Source organism: Danio aesculapii, chromosome 13 (assembly GCF_903798145.1).
Source record: "Danio aesculapii chromosome 13, fDanAes4.1, whole genome shotgun sequence".
NCBI classification, from domain to species: Eukaryota; Metazoa; Chordata; class Actinopteri; order Cypriniformes; family Danionidae; genus Danio; species Danio aesculapii.
In genome coordinates, this window is record NC_079447.1 from 46,994,514 (window position 1) to 47,011,695 (window position 17,182).

A 17,182-nucleotide genomic window follows, 5' to 3' on the forward strand; every position below is an offset into this window, starting at 1 on the left:
AGATAAAGTTATAAAAGTGCAATTATAGATTTTTTAGGTGGGTTAGTGGCTAGCACTGTCGCCTCACAACAAGAAGGGTGCTGGTTCGAGTCCCGGCTGGGACAGTTGGCAATTCTGTGTGGAGTTTGCATGTTCTCCCAGTGGGTTTCCTCCAGTTTCCCCCACAGTCCAAAGACATGCACTATAGATGAATTGGATAAGTGAGGTTTATTAATAAACTAATTTCGGGAGGATCACGTGCTTATGATTTATCACAGCCGGTCTCGTATTAAGCTAATCAGTATCATCCAATCATATGAGCCATAAGCTACTATAAATAACCACAGTTTTCAGTCCACTTTATCTTCGTTTGGAAGAAACCCCCCTTCCTCCCCATTCTCCTCCTTCACTATAGATCGGGCTGCACGGAGGCCCAGTGGTTAGCACTGTTAGCCCCACAGCAAGAACACTGCCAACCCTGGTCCTGCCAGGTCAGTAGGTGTTTCTGTGAGGAGTTTGTATGTTCTCCCCGTGTCCGCGTGGGTTTTCCCCAGGTTCTCCGGTTTCCTCCCACCATCCAAAAAATATACATCATGCATAACAATGAAACATTTGTCTAGCCCCCTTGCTTTTTCCTCACGTGTTCCCTTAGCTACTGCAGACGGGGAGTTCTGAGATCCACCGAGCTCAGGCTCCCCTCTCGCTCTGCAAACGGGAGGAAGCCCCGGGCTCGAGGATCCCTTGAGCTCGGGGCTCTCTCCCGAGACAGCATGCCAAACAAGTTATTGATGAATCATCAGCTAAGTGTGAACTCTTGAAACTAAATTGTCCGTAGTGTATGAGTGTGTGTGTGTGAGAGAGAGAGAGAATGAAAGTGTATGGGTGTTGCCCAGTACTGGGTTGCAGCTGGAAGGACATTTGCTGTGTGAAAGATGCTGAAATAGTTGGCGGTTCATTCTGCTGTGGCAGCCTCTGTAATCGAGTCTAAGCCAAAGGAAAATGTATGAATAAAGATTTTTTAAAATTTTATTTCTACTAATATTTATTTTACTTAGTAAATTTTATTTATAAACTAATTTTGAGAATATCATGTGCTTATGATTGCTTGCGGCCGGTCCAGCATTATTCAATTTATGATTCACCAATCAGCCGATTTCAAAGCCACTATAAATACCCTAAGTTCCATATAACAGCCATATTTGTTTTGAGGAAACCCCTTCCACCCCTACTCCGTTCCTAGATGGGTGGCACGGTGGCCCAGTGGTTAGCACTGTTGCCTCACAGCAAGAACATCACTGATTCTAGTCCTTACCAACTCAGCTGATGTTTCTGTGTGGAGTTTACACGTTCTCCCCATGCTCACGTGGGTTTCCCCCGGGTTCTCCGGTTTCCTCCCACCATCCAAAAACATTTAACTTAAGTTAATTGACTAATCCAAATCGGCACTGTAGACATGCTCCTAGTAAGTAGTTATCTCTTAAGAGCAATCACTATCTGTTCACTAGCCACTACAGAAGTGGAGTTCTCGAGACCTACAGGAGTTCAAACTCCCTTCTTGCCTTGCAAACGGGAGAGAGCCCCGAGCTCGGGGATCTTCTAAGCTCAGGGCTCTCTCCCGGGACAGCATGCCAAAAAAGCTTTATAATCAATCATCAGCTAAGTGTGATCTCTTGAAAACCTATTTAAAAGAAACCTACATGTAATCTAAAATGTGTTAAATACTGACTTTCTATTTATTTATTTATTATTTAGTTAGAATTTGAACACAAAGCATGTCTTCAACTGAAATACGGTCACTCCTACTAAAAGTTCAGCTCATATTCTTCAGCTATTTAAAGACGGTAGTTGACCATTCATCAGCATGTTCTCATTGTGTTTCATCAGCGGATGTGGGAGGAAACCACACGAGTTCGCTCAACATCTTTCAAAGCCTTTCAACCAACACAACCTCTTTCAGTTCACTTTGAGGAGAAATTCAGTCCATTCTACTAATACGATATTCAAAATCCTCAACATCTACATGTATTTAAAGCTACCAAAACAAAGCTAAGCTAAAAACAAGCTAGGTTTCAAGACAATTCAGAAGAAGGAACGTCAGATAGTTGTCCAGCAGTAATTAGCAGTGGACTGAATTCACCTGTGTTCATTTTGCAGGCTCATGGAGTGCATGTAGAAGCTCTTGGCCAATGGGAAAAGCGTGTGCTGTCTGGAGGCCTGCATGCAGCACATGGCTGGCTGGTGGTTGAAGTGTTGCTGAACAGGAAGTTGCAGAGCAGATTCGAGAGCTCCAACAGACCAACATGAAGGGCTCTTATCAGCTACTTGTCTTGCTTTTCTTAGCAAGCTTGTGTTCACCCGGTAAGAGCTTTTCTCATACTTCTGTTTCTGTGGATTGAGCTATTTGTTTGGTTTTGTTTATCTGTCACTTAAATGGCACTTTGGGTCAGGAATTACTGTGCTTATTAAGGGTTAATATTTTACTCCTGAAAATTGATTTGCTGGTGACTTTTTTTTTTTTCACAAGGGCCAGTTGTCATCCGTGGAGTCTTTTATGTTAAGACTTAGTTTTAACAAACTCCAATCCATCACAATATTTGTTAGACTGTAGTTAGAATGTAAAGTTAGCATGTAAAGTATTTTCTTATAGGAATTGTAAAAATGACAAACTCATCAAACACTGTAAAAATGTAAAGTAGCTGACGATTTCTGGATAATTTATTTATGCTTTCAAATTTCATTATATGAGCGTATGTGTATATAGATGTATCTAAATCATAATTTTTTTTATTTATATTATTATTATTTTTTATTTATTTACATTATTTATTTTTAGACTTTTTTATTTTTTAATTCATTTTTATTTTTATTTATTATAAAATCTTTTTTTATTTATTTTTATAATTTATTTATTTTTAATATATATATATATATATATATATATATATATATATATATATATATATATATATATATATATATATATATATATATATATATTATTTTCTTGTATTTTATTAAATTTTTTTATTTTCTTTTATTTTCTATTATTATTATTATTATTATTTAATTTTTTTTTTTCCTTAAGTTGCACGGAAAAAATGTTCCGTTTTTATTTAATGACAAAAATAATTAGAAAACTAAGCATAGATCATGTTTAATGAAGACATTTTGTAAATGTTTTTGAACCCTCAGATTAAGATTTACAAATAACAACAATAATTCTGGCAGAAATTTCCCCTTTGGACCCTGTGTCCATTACAATAGACATCACGTCAGCCCATGTTTTTTGTGGTTCTTGAGTATTTCATGTAATTTAAAGCCTCAAGAACTTTGAAAACATACTTTTACTTTTCAGATACTTCGGGTCTAAATGGGTTAAATGCTGGTGAGACTTTTTTTTTTTTTTTTTTTTTCACAAAGGCCAGTTGTCATCTATGGAGTTTTATGTTAATACTTAGTTTTAACAAACTCCAATCAATCACAAAATTAGGGTAGAATGTAAAGTATTTTCTTATAGGAATTGTAAAAATGAAAAACTCATCAAACATTGTAAAAATGTAAAGTAGCTGATGATTTCTGGATAATTTTCATTTATTTATGCTTTCAAATTTCATTATGCGTGTATGTGTATATAGATATATCTAAATCATTATTATTTTTTAAATTTTTTAATTACATTATTTTTAGACTTTTTTATTATTTATTTATTTTTTAATTCATTTTTATTATTTTTTATATGTGTGTATGTATGTATGTATGTATGTGTATATGTATATATATATATATATATATATATATATATATATATTTATTATTTAATCAATTTATTTATTTTTCCCTTAAGTTGCATGGAAAAAATGTTCCATTTTTATTTAATGACAAAAATAATTAGAAAACTAAGCATAGATCATGTTCAATGAAGACATTTTGTACATTTTTTTGAACCCTCAGATTAAGATTTACAAATAACAACAATAATTCTGCCAGAAATTTCCCCTTTGGACCCTGTGTCCATGACAATAGACATCACGTCAGCCCATGTTTTTTGTGGACACTTTGAAAACATACTTTTACTTTTCAGAAACTTCGGGTCTAAACGGGTTAAATGAAATGTGCCCTGAATGCATTTTGACTCGCGGTTAGGAAATGCAGGATTAAATTTTCATTTTTGATCATTTGCATTTCCATTGCACATGTGTCTTGGAAGATGTAAATTAAAATACATTGCTATTTAACATATTGCATTGCCATTTTGCATATTATATATATCAAAATGAATTTTGCTACTCATATGCTTCCATAGATCCCTGTAAGTATCATTAATGTGAAAAGGAAAAAAGAGTTGTCGACGCCATACTGCCCCGTAGTTTTTACTTCACCTACAAACTGCAGTCAAACGTATGATTAGGTCAAATGTAGGCTGATTTGGCCTAGGCTGAAATGTAGGTTGTTTTGTTAAAAGACTATTGTGATTTTTTTATACAGCATGTTTATTCCTCATCTGAGCTTGGATCTGACCATGTCATGCACAAATGAACGTAGGTGGTGTTTAACCTACAAACACATGGGTACATTCCAGGATCCGGCGTTTTCTGGGCCTGCTCTCAAAACAAGCTTTTATTTCAGTAGCAAGGCTGATTTCAGCTATGAAATGTACATGATATTCTTTTAGTATGACAGCCTCCTATATAACAGAAGCTCAAGTAAAAGGAGGTTTCTCAACCCATGACCCCTTTATAATTTCAGACTCTGATCATATCTTTTACGTTGATTACTGTGCTACTTTGTTGTCTGTCAAAATCTAAGCTGAAAATGACAGATGGGAAGTGTTTTGACCAGGTGGAAAGAGTATTGAATAATCATACTCAAGTGAAAGTACCATTACTTGCTTAAAACGCAGTGCAAGCAAAGTAAAAGTATCTGTTGTAAATAATAGTTGAAGTATGAGTAAAAAGTAGCCCTTTAAAAAGTACTCAAAAAGTAGTGAGTATTACACTGTGAAAGGCTGACGCGTTTACATGCAAAATGCAGTGCAAGTGAATAAAAGTATCTGTCTACAAAATCTGTCTATCTATCTACAAAATTACTCAAGGTATGAGTAAAACTCATTGAAAATTACTCAAAGTACCCGTTTACATTTCCAGTTAAGTGTGACCCAATTCTGACCCTATATATATATATATATATATATATATATATATATATATATATATATATATATATATATATATATATATATATATATATATATACATACACACACACACACACACACACACACACACACACACACACACACACACACACACACACACACACACACACACACACACACACACACACATATATATATGCATGCATACATACATACACACACACACACACGTGTGTATATATATATATATATATATATATATATATATATATATACATATACACACACACACACACGCGCGCGCGCGCGCGCACACACACACACACACATGAGAGCGAGTGCATGTGACACCCAGAGCGCGCGCGAGAGGTCTGTCATATGTTCGCAGTCTGCCACGGATGGCTGATCTCGCTGCTTCGTGGCGTTTTGACACAAAAATACGCGTCCAAATTTAGGGGGGCCAAGCTTGTGGGCACCGGCCACCCCATAGAACCGTCGCCCCAGTAGTTCAGTATGGTGCGATTTACTTTCTCTGTGATTTGATTGGACAGAAATTGCAGGACTGATTTTTCTACTTGACAATCGCCATAGACTAGAAGACATAAAGTAGCGACTACAGGTTGAAGGAAAATAGTAGTGCTGGGCCGTTATCTACATTAATGTGCTGCGTTAATGCGAGACTCTTATCACGCGATAAAAATATATCACCGTTAATCTATTCTCAAAGCTGGGTTGGGAGCTGGGTCTATTCTGCGCAAGCTATGATGACTTTTAGCGCGGATGTATACCTGACCGGGGAGCCAACTGACAAAAAAGTGCCCTTCTGAATCAAATCAGCAGGATTTTAACTGCAGTTCAGCAGTTTCACTTTAACTCATGAACATTTCATTCATGCCCCCGTGACAAACTGGGGTATTAGATGCAAATAAGGAGTAAGGACTGGTGAGAGTGTTATGGAATTTAATAATGCTCGCCAAATGGAAAGAAAAAAAAACTTCCGCATTTTGCGATATGCGTGTGTGGTCCTTTACTGACAGCTGTATGTGTGTATCTTGTCGTAAAATATCAGTAGTATCTGGATGCAAGCTTTATGATGCAAGCTGAGATTGCATCACTCAGCGATGCAATGAAAATGTGGCAAAGTCCTACATGATGGTAATAGTTTGATCGCGGTGTTAACTTCAATAATGCCACTAATATATGCATACTCCATCTTAATTCCATTTCTGTTTTGTTCAGTTATGACTTTAGTCGCATTAAGGTGAAGCTGTTTGGAGCTTATGTAGGCCTTCAGTTCAAAATTGATGTTTAACTGAATAAACAGTTAGTAAACACAAGTACATCTTATTGAACAATTTAATTTAATCACCAACTATCATAGTAGAATAGTTTCTCAAGCAGTTTGTGATGCATTTTGGAAACAGGAGATGAGCCCCTGGTCTAATGCGCCACCTGGCTTGAGAAACTCGTTCTCAAAGACTTATTATTTGGGTGGCACACACATTCTGAATGCCTTCGGCAGAATTCAAATGAGCCATTTTAATCTAGATTAGATAATCTAGATTATATAATCTATATTAATCTAAATTAATCTATGCCCACCTATAGAAAAAATAGTGAAGTAAAAGTACCGATACTGCACTAAAAACGTACTTGGTAAATTGCAATTCCTGAGAAAAACTACTCATTTACAGTAACTTGAGTATTTTAATTTGTTACTTTACACTCCAGAGAAAGGTGGAGTGCACAGAGTCTTCAGTAGGCCGATCCCAGGAGCTCTGCAGAACGTCAGTAAGAACGACACCGGGGTGAAGAAGGCCGTCCTGACTGGAACTTACTCTTTTAACAATAAATCCAATGACGCTTTCCTCTTCAAAGCATCAGCGGTTGATTGTGCAAAGAGACAGGTGCAGCGTCAGATATACATTTGCCCCACTGTGTGTGTGTGTGTGTGTGTGTGTGTGTAAAAAGATCTCAGTGTTCTAATATGAATGTCCTCCTGTGCAGATAGTCAAAGGCGTCCGCTATATTCTGGAAGTGGAGATCTCACGGACCGTGTGCAGGAAGATGAGCCACAATGAGGATCTGATCAACTGTCCCTTCCAGACAGACAGTCTGCTGCGACAGGTGTGTGTGTGTGTGTACATTGCATTCACATTGTGGGAACCAAATGTACCGACATTGTTTTTGGTCCCTGTGCAAAAAAATGCCTCCTAAATGACACAGAATGAAGTATTCTGAAAATGTAAAGATTCAGATTTTTTCTTGTGAGGATTGGGTTTACAGGTAGGGGGAAATAAAAATCATTACATATACAGGAAATTATATATATATTCAGGGTATATATATATATATATATATATATATATATATATATATATATATATATATATATATATATATATATATATATATATATATATATATATATATATATACAGGGTTTCCACACATCTTGAAAGTACTTGAATTTGAGAAATATGGCCTGGAAGGTACTTCAAAACAAACATAGGTCGTTGAATTAATTAGCTTGAATTAAATTTGAGATTTAAACTTGCTGATGCTTACTTGCACTGTACGAATCCTGTTTTTCATGACAAGCCTATATAAATAAATTTATATTGTTTTTATATTGATCTTTTTCTCTCGCAGACCTTCTTCTGCCATTTTGACGTATGGTCCATTCCCTGGATGCAGAAGATGATGACCGAATATTTTAATTGTCGTTCTTCGGACAACTTCTGACAAGTCTTTTCAGTGGATATACCTCATGCTAATTCAACACCGTGCTGAATGTGTGCAAATATAACCATTGCTGTCATTGGTCATCGTGTGCAGTATCTCCCAGTGACCTTCAGTTGATCAAACGCTGAGTTTGAGTGTAAATTATTCAGTGGGATTTCAGAGGCAGTTTTTACGCACCTAAAGTAGATCAGGAGCCATTGCTTCAATCCTTTCACTTCTCATGAGTAAACTGGTCCTAAAAATACACAAACACATATGATGGGTTTGTAGGAACTGATTTATTTAGTTTTTAGTCTATTTCCTAGTGTGTATGACATACTGTACATGTCCTAGATTCAGAAGTCCATGTATGGTCATTAGGTGAGTACAAGCATCTGACAGGACAGTGGTTCTCAACTGGGTTTACCTCAGAACGCAGATTTCCGTCATATTAAATTAAAAATATTCTCATGTAAAAGATGATTAGGTGTAGGTTTGAGTAAAGGAAGATATTTTTGGTAACACTTTACTTGAAGGGGTCATACTTTTACTTGTGGTGAAAGTGAATGAGTCGTTCAGTGTCATTCGCTCAGTTATGACATTTTAAAAGCAAAGATAACATCGTTTGTTATGACTTGACATAAATACATCACGACCTGTTTTTTGCATGAGAACTTGACTATCAATATCACTGTCATAAATCTGTCATAAACATAATTGTCGAAGCCGTTATTAATGCCATGAACAGCGTCATATATATTTTTTTTTACCTCGACTACAGTGGTACAAGCTGAATTTGTCATTAAAATGTCATTACATATTAATGATGCTGTTAAAAATATTTTTCTGACAGAGTTATTACATTTAATAACACATTTTAATGACAAATACAGTTTGTTCCACTGAAAACGTGATCAGAACAAATATTCATGACAATTCTAATGCTTCATGACAATCATGTTTATGACAGATTTATGACAAGCTATGTTGTCATGACAAAGATGAAGACGGTTGTGATGTATTTGTCAAGTTGTCATAAGAATCAATGTTATCTTTGCATTTTAAATGACAACTGAGCGAATGACACTTAATAACAGCTGTCAATAGCATGCATAAAACCTCATTCACATTCATAATGTGTCAATTTGTTAGAATAACAACTGAAGAGTTCATATGTACAAAAAAACTCTTAAGTGCCTGACATTTCGCTGTGTTTTCCTCAGTCTCTTGAATGTAGGTTTCTTAATTTCACTTTTCAGGCAAATATTAAGTTTTCTTAACTGCCTTTCAAGTACGATATCTCAACAACAAAAAGTAAAAATGCTCATTTTAGAAGATTTCTGATGACACTTAGAGGTTTTTGTAAATGAACTCTTCGTGTTTTAATGTATTGTGACTGAAGTCATGTCTCCCTAATCAAACACACCTGAATCACCTAATTAGAACATAAGAAGAGACTCCAAAACCTGAAGTTAATTAGTCAGATAAGGGAGACATCCAAAATATGTACTGTTGGTGTGCCTCCAGGAAAAGGGTTGGGAAACACTGCTCTACAACACCATTATCTAAAAGCTTTTTGGCATTTGTGAAAATTAAAATTCAAAGTGGTGAAGATGGGTTTGAAAGTGCAAGTTTTTGGAGATGTTCTCTGTATAAACTAGTTATATGCTTCAGTAGTCCTCTATTTTTCTTTAAGTTTTTGTACTCGCACATGAATATCTTTCTCTTTTGTTCACGTTTTTGTAATTTACACAGATTATGAGGTTCAAAAAGGTCCTGAAAATGCTGCTGGAATGTAAACAAATGACCAGAAAACAAGTTTTGTTTTATTTTTAAATTCGATAAGTGTAAACGGCCCTTAGTTATGCGCATATTATATCTTTATAGATATACACTGTAAAAATTTCTGCCTACCACACAATTTCTTACTTGTTGTCCTAACATAAAACGATTAAGTTAACTTTGATTGTTTTTACCAAATTTAAGTGGATTGAACATAAAACATTTAAGTTGTCCTCAAGAATTGTGACTATATTCAGAAATTAGTTGGAGCAAGCAGCAAAAGTAAGTTTCTTTAGTGTAGATATAAAGTAACACAGTCTATTTTCTTTTGATCCAATTAGCATCAACCTTAAACACAATCTTAGACATCAACATGACTTTGGTTTGAAGATTTAATTTAAAGTTACATGGTCAGTGTCTCCATTTCACAATTCATGCATTTGATGGGAATCAAACCCAGCAAATCTTCATGCTTTACTGTTTAAACTACTGGATTGTAATATATAATATATAATATGTAATATATATATATATATATATATATATATATATATATATATATATATATATATGTATATATATATATATATATATATAGTAATATTTTGACTTCCCACGCAAGTACTTCCATTTAGCACTGTTGTTCCCCGCTGTGCGACCCACCATTTGAGAACCACTGTTTTAACGACATTATTGCTGATAATTCTTAAGGACATTTAATGAAATATGAATGGGAAAAAACTAAGGTGTGCTAAATGCGGTAAAGCCAGCATTATTTATCAGGCAAGAGTGACACGGCAACATATACAAATAATGATGAATACTTTCAACCACTCGATTAAAAATAACCACACTTTTAAAAGCAGAAATAGCTATAGCTGTGCATTTCAGAGATTCATAATGAACCCGAAATGTCCTTTCACTTCCGCCAAACAACATCTCTATTCTGCCGTCGTGTTCAGCATCTTCAAGAAAACCAGTTGGCAGCTCTATATTAAGGTCGGTGCAGATAAAACGAGCCCAGAAACGGCACCGAGAATCAAAAATAGTAATGGCACGTCTTTTGATTTAAAAACAGCCCGTCTGAGAGCTCATTATGCGTCGCACGGCTCTAAAAAAGGAAAAATCACCCACGCAGATTAATGAAAAACCAAAAAAACAGGCATCTGTCAGAGCTAAAAGAAGAATATGGGGATCAAATGAAAGGACTGTGTTTGTTCATGTGTTGACTGTAATCTGGAAGAAGTTGATTAGTGTTTTTGTTGATGCGTTGCCAACGTTAATTGCTTGAAAATCTGTTCGTCTGGAAGCCACGGTGAAAGAAGCGGAGCATCTGTGGAGTTTCACACTTTGCTCAGATCCAGTTTGCACAGATAAGGCGAGCGGAAGGAGCCCAGGTAGAGGTGTCCGCTGTACTCGTGAGCCTCGCTGCTGTAGGCCGAAACCAGGCCCTGGGGATCGTGGAAACTGCGCACGCACGTCCCGTCGCCCTGCAGCTCCACCACCAGACTGTAACGCGGCACGAACTTCAACAGAGTGTCCTGACTGAAGAGCTGAACACACAAAACACACCCATAAATCAAAAATGAGATTAAACTACAACAGTGTGCTGACTGAAGAGTTGAAACACACAGAAAAACACATCCAGAAATCAAAACAAGACTAAACTTCAAAAGAGTTTCCTGACTGAAGTGTGTCTTCCCTCTTATGTTGAAAGGTTTCTTGAGGGAAAAAAAACCTTCCCGTACAATGGAGAGACAGTAAGAGGGGGGGGGGGGGGTTATTTTGTGTAAACAACTCACTGATTCAAATGATCCATTTAGAGAGAATCTCCAGTAAAACAAACCTCACTGATTCAAATGATCTATTTACACAGAGTCTCCTGTAAAAAACACACTGATTCAAATGATCCATTTAAAGAGCTTCTTCAGTAAAACAAACCTTACCGATGCAAATGATCCATTCACACTGAGTCTCCTGTAAACAACTCACTGATTCAAATGATCCATTTAAAGAGCTTCTTCAGTAAAACAAACTTTACTGATTCAAATGATCCATTCACACTGAGTCTCCTGTAAACAACTCACTGATTCAAATGATCCATTTAGAGAGAATCTCCAGTAAAACAAACCTTCCTGATTCAAATTATCCATTCACACAGAGACTCCTGTAAACAACTCACTGATTCAAATGATCCATTTAGAGAGAATCTCCAGTAAAACAAACCTTACTGATTCAAATGATCCATTCACACGGAGTCTCCTGTAAAAAAAAATCACTGATTCAAATGATCCACTCAGAGTGAATCTCTAGTAAAAAAAATTTAAAAAACACTTATTCAAATGATTTATTCAGAGTGAGTCTCCAGTATCCAACTCACTGATTCAAATTATCCATTCTAATTGAATTTCCAGTAAAAAAACTCACTAATTCAAATGATCCATTCAGAGTGAATCTTCAGTAAAAAACCTTGCTGACTCAAATTATCCATTCAGGGGTGCGATTCAGAAAACCATCATTAGCCGACTAACGTCGCAAGTTCTGTCGTTACAAACATAGTTCGTTGATTTGCCGTTTTCCAAACCCATCGTTCCAACGAACATTTACAAACTGCATCGCAAACTCGTGCACTTGCAACTACACCTCTGGAGCTGTAGTTAGAAACAGTTCCTGGCTGTGTTCTATTCGCACTTATCCCCCCTATGCCCTATTCCTTTAGAACCTTCTAACATTTAAACTTGGAATGATTAAAAATAAAAAAGCTTTAACGTCATCTCTCTTAGGTGTAATTTGCTTTTAAAGTATTTTAACAGTTCAGTTTTAGCGATCATCAGGTTTACAATTGTGCTCCCTTCGCAGTGCACTTTGAAAACTTTGATGTCATTTTGAACACAGCTTCATGACGAAAGCTATAGGTGACTATTATTTAAAAGCCGAATTTATTACGTCTCCAAAGTTTGTGAAGACAAAAAAACAGCACACGTTAATACTTTTAATTTATAGTAGGCTTTTTATTAAGTATCTGTACTGTATATGACATGGGCCTCTGCTGGTTAGAGCACATCTGCAGTGGTTTGCAGGTGATCAAATTTTAAAAGCAGACTTTTCAAAAAAATAAATAAACAATATCCTACGTAATAATAATCATCATCATCATCATTAATATTATTATTAAAGTTTAATTTCTTAAACTTATTTATTTATTTATATGATTTATATGTGATATTAGAATACGTGTTAGCTTTTGTAAGTGATTTTATGTTTTAGAATAGAATATGTATTATTCTCAATCATATTTGTAAAGGAAACAGGCCCTATATGTGCCATTTACATATATTTCAATTAATAAGGAAATCGAGTGCATGTTTTTATCAAAACTAATATTGGATTTTATTTTAAATGCGTGTTTGTGTAAAACAATATCATTTGCACAAAAAAATGATGGGGTTCTTCTCTAAAGAAGTTGTTACTCCACTCCGTTTTATGGGCGTTTTACGTTTTAACTAATGTTATTCAAACAATGGATCTGCGACAGAGAAACTACAGGTTTTGGGAAACACTGGTCACTACATCATTCTTTTCCCAAACGATGCATCGTACTATGATAGTTGAGCCACGAGTTACGACGTTGTTTGGGAAACGCACCCCAGACCGAGTTTTTTGAAAAAAAAAAACACTGATTCAAATGATTTATTCAGAGTGAGTCTCCAGTATCCAACTCACGGATTCTAAGGATCCATTCAGATTGAATCTCAAGCAAAAAATAAAAATTAAAAAATTAAAAATCACTGATTCAAATGATCCATTCAGGGTGAGTCTATTGTAAACAACTCACTGATTCAAATGATACATTCAGAGTGAATTTCCTGTAAACAACTCACTGATTTAAATGATCCATTCAGAGTGAATTTCCAGTAAAAAAAAACCTTGCTGATTCAAATTATCCATTTAGACTGAGTCTCCTGTAAACAACTCATTGATTCAAATGATCCAATTAGTGAGTCAACAACTAACCATTTTCAAATGAATCATTCGGAGTGAGGCTCCAGAAAGTGAGTTTTCTGCAGTGTATGATACATAATCTGATGGCTATTTTGAGCTGAAACTTTGCAGACACATTCTAGAGTCACCAAAGGCTCATCTTTCATCTTGTGAAAGATGATAAAATAGTAGCCTTTTTGTAGACAGAGACAGCTCACCTTAAAGATGAGTTTCTTCAGCCAGGGTCTTTGAGAAAGGAAGTCCAGCATGGAGAAGCCTGGGTTCGGCCGCACAGCAGACATGGCCACCCAGTATCCACCCGAAGAACTGCGCCGAATGTTGTCTGGAAAACCCGGCAGGTTCTCTATAAATGTATCCATTCCTCCTTTATTGAGACCAGACACGTGAACTCTGGGAAGAGAGCAATGTAAAGATTCAATACGCAGCACTAAAAACTGTGAAAAACCTGTGTGAAACCTCAAAATATAACATCCTTTCTATATTACTAGAACACAATGTTGTCTGAACATGTTTTGAAGATTACAAAAAACTGTGATGGAGCACTGTTACGTCCATATGACGTTATACAGTTTGGGGACTGTTGTTTCTGTTTTTGCTGGTTTAGTTTTGCGTTTATAGGATACGCAGGTGGGCTGTGTCGGACATCAATCTTTCGGTAAACGAACGGTCATTGGATGACGTAATTTGAGAGGAGCTCCAATCATTGCGCTGCAGGATGATAGGATAATATATACAATGCATCTGGAAAGTATTCATAGCGCTTCACTTTTTCCATGTTACATCCTTATTCCAAAATGGATTAAGTTCATTAATTTCCTCAAAATTCTCCACACAATACCCCATAATGACAATGTGCACATTTTTTGAAGTTGTTGCAAATTTATTAAAAATAAAAAACCTGAAAAATCAGATGTACATCAGTATTCACAGCCTTTGTTCAATACTCTGTTGATGCACTTTTGGCAGCAATTACAGCCTCAAGTCTTTTTGAATATGATGCCACAAGCTTGGCACATCTGTCTTTGGGAACTTCTGCCCATTCCTCTTTGCTGTACCTCTCAAGCTCTATCAGGTTGGATGGTCAAATATTTCTGTTTGTAAAATATTCATTTTAAATAATATTGTTTCATTATATTCATAAAGTTAAATACATAAAACCATTTTAAGCTAACTTTAGGAACTTTTGAAAAGCAAGACCAAGCTTAAATCTATGCACCAAAAAGATTATCAATCATTTAAGCCGAACATGTCATGTTCGCATCCATATTAAAAAAATGAGACGAAAATATGCATTGTAATTGAACCACAGTTCCCACTACTTCATAAACATCAGATTCGAGAATTTCAAGGACTTTTAAAGCACCATTCACATTAAGGCATTGTTTTGAATGTGTCATTTTTTTTATAGATTAATGTAAAGAGTCATGTTTAAAGAACTTTAATAAAATAAGTTGAGTTCATGACTGGCAATAATTAAATGTGGTTTCTGAAATGGTTATCAAATTATTTAAATTCAAGATTTTAAAATTAAAAATGTCAATTTTACAATTGTACAATTGTTGAAATAGCACCATAAACCAATTTCAAATTTAATTCAAGCAATTTCATCGACGGGCAGTGCGGTGGCAAAGTGGGTAGCGCTGTCACCTCACAGCAAGAAGGTCACTGGTTCGAGCCTCGGCTGGGTCAATTGGCATTTCTGTGTGAAGTTTGCATGTTCTCCCCGTGTTGGCATGGGTTTCCTCTGGGTACTCCGGTTATCAAGTCCAAAAGCATGTGCTATAGGTGAACTGGGTAAGCTAAATTATTCAGAGTAAGTGTGTGAATGAGAATGTATGGATGTTTCCCAGTGATGGGTTGCAGCTTGAAGGGCATCCGCTGTGTAAAACATATGCTGGATAAGTTGGCGGTTCATTCTGCTGTGGCGAACCCTGAATAATAAAGGGACTAAGCCGAAAAGAAAATGAATTAATGAATTTCAATGACCCATGTTTGTTTTTAAGCACTTTCAGGCCTTGAATCCATATGTCTCTAATTCAAGTACTTTCAAGATGTGTGGGAACCCTGTTAAACTCTAAAGAAACAAAAAGAGTAGTGAAAAAATACACTTTTTTTGGAGGTTTTCTTTTCATTAGAATAAAACACTGCATGAAAAAGCCCGCAGTGTCTGGCCTTAATCTAAGAGTCATGTTACTCCAGCATCACTTTTACTGACTCAAACGGAGCATTCCAGATCACCAGCGCACAAGGTGAGGGTACATGAATAATAAAGTGTCCGCAGCACTGAGAGCACATTAGCTTCAAAGAAACACGCTATGCATCTCTGCACACAGGACGCTTAAATGAAGGAGCCCGTAGCCTTGGATCATCAGGTGTTCAGGTAAAGAGAACAGCCTGTGCCTCCAGCAGCACCGAATGAGAAATAGACAATTCAAGAGAGATGTGAGCTGAGAGTCATTAAACATGTGACGGGGCAGGACTGATGTGTTCAAACTGACCTTATAATGAACCAGCCCAAAGGTGAAACAGCGTTTAACTCTTGTGTGGTGTTCTAAATTTACTACCCTATCATTTTGTTGGTGGCTGTTTTTTCCACATTGACTTCTATTATAATAACATTTGTTGATTGCAAAGCCATGACAGCATATAATCATGCATTCTTGTTTGTTGGTGGTTTTTCCTGTTGGGAAGTTGGGAGGAGGTACAATTTGTAATTCTTTGGTTGATCATCAGTTGGCAGTATTAACCCTTTAGATAAACCTGTGCAAAAAATGTTTCTGGCTTTTTTATGGAGTTCTATGACGTAAAACAGCAGTTAATAGTGTGTGTGTGTGTGTGTGTGTGTGTGTGTATAAATACACTTACACTACCTGACAAAAGTCATGTCATTGATCCCAGTTGTAAGAGCAACAAATAATAACTTGACTTCTAGTTGATCATTTGGAAAAGTGGCAGAAGGTAGATTTTTCTGATGAATTGTCTGTTGAACTGCATCCCAATCATCGCAAATACTGGAGAATACCTATTGGAACTCGCATGGACCCATTCTCATAGAAATGAGTCAAGTTTGGTGAAGGAAAAATCATGGTTTGGGGTCACATTCAGTATGGGGCGTTCGAGAGATCTGCAGAGTGGATGGCAGCATCAACAACCTGAGCTATCAAGACATTTGTACTGCCTATTACATTACAAACCACATGAGAGGGCAAATTCTTCAGCAGGATAGCGCTCCGTCTCATACTTCAGCCTCCACATCAAAGCTCCTGAAAGCAAGGAAGGCTCAAGGTGCTCCAGGATTGGCCAGTCCAGTCACCAGATATGAACATTATTGAGCACGTTGGGGGTAAGATGAAGGAGGAGGTGTTAAAGATGATCATATTTTAGTTTGGTAAAATAAGCGTAATCTAGAGGTCTTTGCCTTTCATATAAGCCACTTCTGATACCAACTGATCAACTAGAAGTCAAGTAATTATTTGCTGTTCCTAAAACTTGGTTATGCGACAAGACTTTTGTTAGGTAGTGTATTTGTTTACTATATTC

At 36.2% G+C, this 17,182-nt stretch overlaps 2 protein-coding genes across 2 annotated transcripts in view; one reads left to right on the forward strand and one right to left on the reverse strand.

Moving 5' to 3' along the window:
* Window positions 1–2,116: 2,116 nt before the first annotated feature.
* LOC130239476 (cystatin-F) lies at window positions 2,117–8,714 on the forward strand. Its single transcript, XM_056470695.1, has 4 exons — window positions 2,117–2,337; window positions 6,866–7,041; window positions 7,142–7,261; window positions 7,787–8,714. Exons 1-4 carry the CDS (start codon window positions 2,280–2,282, stop codon window positions 7,877–7,879), a joined length of 447 nt encoding a protein of 148 aa, XP_056326670.1. The 5' UTR covers window positions 2,117–2,279; the 3' UTR covers window positions 7,880–8,714.
* Window positions 8,715–10,400: 1,686 nt separating this feature from the next.
* apmap (adipocyte plasma membrane associated protein) overlaps window positions 10,401–17,182 on the reverse strand; it is a 28,486-nt gene continuing 21,704 nt past the window's right edge. The window contains exons 8-9 of the mRNA XM_056470694.1: window positions 13,840–14,032; window positions 10,401–11,193 (exon numbers count right to left, since the gene is read on the reverse strand). Coding sequence (XP_056326669.1) covers window positions 10,984–11,193; window positions 13,840–14,032 — 403 coding nt within the window. The 3' untranslated portion in view covers window positions 10,401–10,983. The remainder of the gene's footprint in view (window positions 11,194–13,839; window positions 14,033–17,182) is intronic.